The sequence below is a fragment of the Tupaia chinensis genome, unplaced genomic scaffold (genome assembly GCF_000334495.1).
Source record: "Tupaia chinensis unplaced genomic scaffold, TupChi_1.0 Scaffold148091_1, whole genome shotgun sequence".
Taxonomy (NCBI): domain Eukaryota; kingdom Metazoa; phylum Chordata; class Mammalia; order Scandentia; family Tupaiidae; genus Tupaia; species Tupaia belangeri.
Window position 1 is genome coordinate 388694 of NW_006207942.1, and position 5378 is coordinate 394071.

General features: G+C 45.1%; 1 protein-coding gene across 1 annotated transcript in view; it reads right to left on the reverse strand.

Moving 5' to 3' along the window:
- Positions 1-5378, reverse strand: part of SMC1A (structural maintenance of chromosomes 1A) — a gene marked incomplete in the record, with an annotated part of 68275 nt that overhangs the window by 58173 nt on the left and 4724 nt on the right. The window contains 4 exon segments of the mRNA XM_014584888.2: positions 855-1093; positions 1187-1390; positions 2641-2753; positions 2864-3052. Of these exon segments, the coding sequence (XP_014440374.1) occupies positions 855-1093; positions 1187-1390; positions 2641-2753; positions 2864-3052 (745 nt within the window).

The window sequence follows — 5378 nt, forward strand, 5'->3', positions numbered from 1 at the left end:
ACTGCTGGTCCCAAAATTAAATAATTCTTAAAAAACAAAAGAGAGAGAGAGAATAAGTGTCAAATGCCCCACAGATTCTCCAAGTAGGTTCAGTCTGACTACTCAAAACCTATGGCTTCAGACTGGCATTGTGGCTAACCTAAAAGACAAAGCTTCCAGGGCCAACAGGCGGCATAGCGGTTAAGGCACTAGACACCCACATGGTCAACCGCGGTTTAAGTTCCAGACCCAGTGGCTTGAAAGTCATGTCAGGTGTGTGTGCATGCATGCCCAAAATTCCAAGAGAAGAATGGAGAAGAGACTATGACGTGGCCAGTCCCTCTGGAAGGATGCCATTTTGCTCTCTGTCTCTCTGGCAAAATCATATACAGTATAGCAAAAATCTCTCTCTCCCAAAAAAAAAAAAAAAGACAAAGCTGCCACCTCTGCCCCAACACTGGCCATGTCAGGCCAGGCCCCTCATTAACAACAACCAGGAACATCCAATGTTTACTTAGTTGTCCTCTGATCTAATCTTCAAATTTTTGTCCTTTAAACTTCTAGCTTCAATTCTCTTCGAGGAAGGCCTTTCCATCCCATACAGTGGATGGACCCCTCATCATTTCCTCTCACTTGGCAAAGTCACAACCACTTTCAAGTTTCCCCTCTTTTGAGCTCCTGTCTACCGAGCGCCTAGGTACTTAAATATTCTTATTGTCTAAAATGCAAGTCAGGAAATATACCTAGTCTGGCTATGGAAAGTCGGAGGGAAAACAGAGAAACTAGCATTGGCAACAGACTGTAGGTTTAGAACAGCCTTAGCAAACAACACAGTCCCTTGGTTTTGTACAGCTACAGGCCCAGTTGCCTCTTACTTGATCTCCTTCTCAATCTGTTGCTGCTCCCGCATCATTTTGCCCAGCTCCTTCTTCTTCTCCTTCAGCTCATCCTCTACCTTATCCATACGCTTTTTGTCCTTCTCGATCTCCTTGTTCTTAGAGGCCAGTTCTTTGTTGAGCTTCTCGATTTCCACTTCATTATGGTACAGTTTAAAAAGCTGTAGCTGCACTTGAGCTCGCACCACCTCGTCCTTCAGGCGCTGGTAACGGTCAGCCTGTTCAAATAAGGGAATGAAGGAAATAGTGTATCAGTAAGGCACTGGCTCCATCCTGGCCCGTCAGACCCAAGAAGTGCCCTGGCCACCTACCTCTTCTTTCTCCTGTTTGGCCTCCTTACGTTCAGCTGCAATGTTTTTCTTGCGATGATAATTAAATTGCGTGTCCTCCTCAGCCTTCACCATTTCTTTCTTTCGCTTGTCATACTCCTGAGCCAGCTCCCCAGAGCGACTGATCTCTTCAAATAGAGCTGTCCTCTCTTTGGGGTTTTTCATGGCAATGGATTCCACAGCACCCTAATAAAGGTCAAAATACTCTCCCATTTAGACCCTAGCCAGGCCAGTTTCCCCTATCTATTCCCACTCATTCATTTAGTAAAGGTTCACTGAATGCCCTCCCACGCTGGGTGCCATATTGTACACTGGCATTGAGGACATATTCTCTACCTTTTGAGGAACAAAGGGAGAAGAGACAGACATAAATACAACACAGTGTGTTATATGCACTGACAGAGAAGCAGCACAGATAAAAGACTAAATGAAGTTTGGGGGTAATATACTAGTAAGGATGTCTATTTGGAAAGGCTTCCAAAGTTCACATCTAAGCTGACCATGAAAGATAGAGAAAAACTAACCAAGAAAACAAGAAAAAAAAAGGTCTATGTAGAGGGAAATCAATATACAAAGGCCTGTAGGTCAAAGTAAGCTAGTGAATTTGGGGAACTATAAATTAGTTTGGAGTCCAAGGCTGGAGGGGAAAAGTACGGGCAGTTAAAGTTAGTAAAGTGGGCAAGAACCAGATGATAGTGCTTCTTGAGTGACAGACTTAGGAGTTTGGATTTTGTCCTAAGGCAATTGGTTCTCAAACTTCAGTAAGCATGATAATAACGTGGAGAGCTTGGTAAGACACAAACTGCTATGCCCCACTCCCATGGGCTCTTCTGAGTCAGTAGGTTTGTAGTGGGGTTTGAAATGTGGATCTCTAACACGTTTCCAGATGTTACTAATATTGCCAATCTGGAGACTACAATTTGAGGACCACCATCATAAGGCAATAAGAACTCACTGGGGCCAACGGATGGCATAGCTGTTAAGTTGCTGGACTCCCACATGACCAATACCCTGGACCCAGTGGCTTGAAATTTATACCGGGTGTGTGTGTACCCAAGATCCCAGAAGGGACTGTGGCATGGTCATCCCCCCTAGGAGGTGATTTTTCACTTTTCTTCTCACTGTCTCTGTCTCTCTTTCTCTAGCAAGCACACATGCCCTAAGGTAAAGACCTCTAAAAAATGATTAAAAAATAAAAAGAAATCACTGAAATGCTTTAAGGAGAGAAGAAAGAGAAGTAGATTTATGCCCTCATAAGATGAACCCGGTCTAGGTGAAGAACTGAAAAGGGCCAGACTGGAGTCAAGACAGTCCACTAAAAAATATGCTATGTTAGTTCAAGTGAGAAAAGATGAAGCCTGTGATGTAGCAAATTCAGTGGGGATGGTACAAGGGATGGCCAAAACAGATAACCAATAACTGTTTGAAACGCCTACCTGGAAGACGAGGAAGTTACGAGCTTTGATAAGAATGCCCAACTTCTCTAATTCCTCACTGTACTCATGTAGCTGGACTACTTTGTTGTTGATCTTGTACTCAGAAGAACCCCCTACAAGACAATGCATGAGTCATTGAGGATCAGGTTTCCCTCCCATTCCAGCCTACTAGTTTAGCCACCTCCCAGGACCCAAGGGGAGCCTTCTGGCCAGCCTTACCCACCTACAATAACGCGGGCAAAGGTGCGGTCCTCAGCACCCTCCTCAGAGTAGACCATGCTGACAAAGGCCCGATTGGCAGCTGGCTTGCCCACAGGAGCTCCATGGATCAGGTCCCGAAGGGTCTTTACTCGCAGGTTGCTGGTTTTCTCACCCAGCACAAAGCTGATGGCATCCATGAGGTTTGACTTACCTGAGAAAGAAGAGTATAAAGCAGAGGAAGGAGAGTCAGTTAAAAGGGAAGGAGAGAGAAAAAGAAATAAAAGAAACATGAAGAGAAATAGGAATGTACCCTAATGACTCAGTGTTCAGACTAATGGAAACAGAAAACACACCTTTGAACCCATAAAGACTGAGCCTGACCAAAGCTCTGAATCAATAGCTTAGGAAAATCAGTCCCTTTACAGTTAGTACTTATTGCAACCACAAATATGAACCCCATCTAAGGGACTGATATAATCACAGAACAAATTGTTCTAAAAACCTTCATGATATGAGTAAATGTCCACAGTAGGTCAAACAAGCAAGATACAAAACTGTGACTAGCCACGGCTGCAAAGTAGCAACACAATGCTCTGCAATGTGGAAGCCATGTGGGAAGGTCCTAGGTTCATGTCCCAGGGTCTCTCTGTGCATACCACGTCCACACGTGTGTGCCCATGATCCTGACTAACTGAGGCTGGGGGTAGGTCACAGAGTGAAGACCCTGTTGGGAGGGTGCCCTGCCATGGAAGAAATAATTGTTGTTTTTGACATAGGGTACCTGCGCTCCCCAGAGAGAGATGGAGAGAGATAGAGAAGGGAAAAGTGATAAATCACCCCCTTCCAAGGGGAGACGGTCACACCACAATCCCTTTTTGGGATTTTGGGCACCTATACACATATACCCAGTGTGATTTTCAAGCCACCAGGTCTGGAATTAAAATTGTGGTCGGCATGGGACCAGCAGTTAGCGTAATGGCTATGTCACTGAACTCCTACATAGTGGACGACGGTTTGAGTCCTGGACCCGGTGGCTTAAAACTCACGCCGGGCGCATGGGCGTGCGTGCCCAAGATCCTGAGAGGAGAAGGGACTGCGGCGTGGCCATCCCCCCTGGGGGGTGATTTCTCACTTTCTATCTCTCTGTCTGAGGGCGAGCACACGCATCTTATAGCAAAAACCTCTTAAAAAAAATTGTGGTCAGCCATGAGGGAATCCAGTGCCTTAACCACCAAGTTACCTGCTGGAGATGGAAGAAATAAATTTAACACATAGACATACACACACACACATCTCTGTACATTTTGAGCTTGATCATGTTAAGAACAAAAACAAGAGCCAGTAAGTGGGGTGGTAGTTAAGGCACTGGACTCCCACATGGCCGACCATGGTTTGAGTCCAGGAACTGACAGCTTGCTTTCTCACTTTCCTTCCCTCCCTAACAGCTCACTTTCTCACTTTCCCTTCCCCGCTCCTCTGTTGAGCACACATGCCCTATAGCAAATTAAAAATAGTAAGGGGCCAGAAGGTGGCATGGTGGTTAAAGTACTGGACTCCAACAGGGCCAACCGCAGTTCGAGTCATGGACCTGGTGGCTTGCTTTCTCACTTTCCCTCTCTCTCTGTTTCTCTCTGGTGAGCATAAGTGCCTAATAGCAAATTAAAATAATAATAATAATAATAAAATTAAATAATAATTTTAAAAAACAAGTAACAGGGGCTAGAGGGAGAGGGAAATGCAATATGAAGGAGGTCTGGACATCTATTGCACACACTATGAATGTATTTAATACTAGTGAACTGCATCCTTAAAAACTGTTAATTTGCAGGCCAGCAGGTAGTGTTGGTTACAACACTAGACTGACACATAGCTGACTATGGTTTGAGTCCTTGCCCCGGCGGCTTGAAAATCTCCCTGGGCATGTGTGCATGCAAGTCCAAAATCCCAAGAGGAGGATGGAGAAGAGATGGAAGAATGGCTATTCTCCTGCTGTGGGGTGATGTCTCACTTTCCTCTCACTGTCTCTCTCTGTCTCTGTCCTCTGCAGCAAGCGCATGCACCCTATGGAAAAACCTCAAAGAAAAAACCTGTCAATATGATAAATTTTGTGTTATGTGTATTTTACTGTAATTTTAAGTGTTAGGAGCCAAACAGTGATACAGCAGTAAAACATGACGCTTTGTGAGGTAGACCCAAGTGGAAAGGTTGCCAGTTTGTACCCAGAGACTGCCCTGTCTACCCCAGGAAGAGGCATGCCCATGACCTACGTAGGCTGGCTGAAACTGAGGGAGAATTGTGGCATCGAGACCCTGTTGGGGTGTCTGTCTCTGTGTCTCTCATTCATAGTGGAAATAAACGTTTTTTAAAAATTAAAATTTAAAAATGGGGGAGATAGGCAGTCCATAGCCTGGTGGTTAAGGTGGCTAAATCCCACGTGGCCAATTGTACAATTTGAGTCCCAGACCCAGCAGCTTGAGAAACATACCAGGCGCCCATGTGTACATGCCCAAAATCCCAAAAGGAGAGAGCAATAGGGA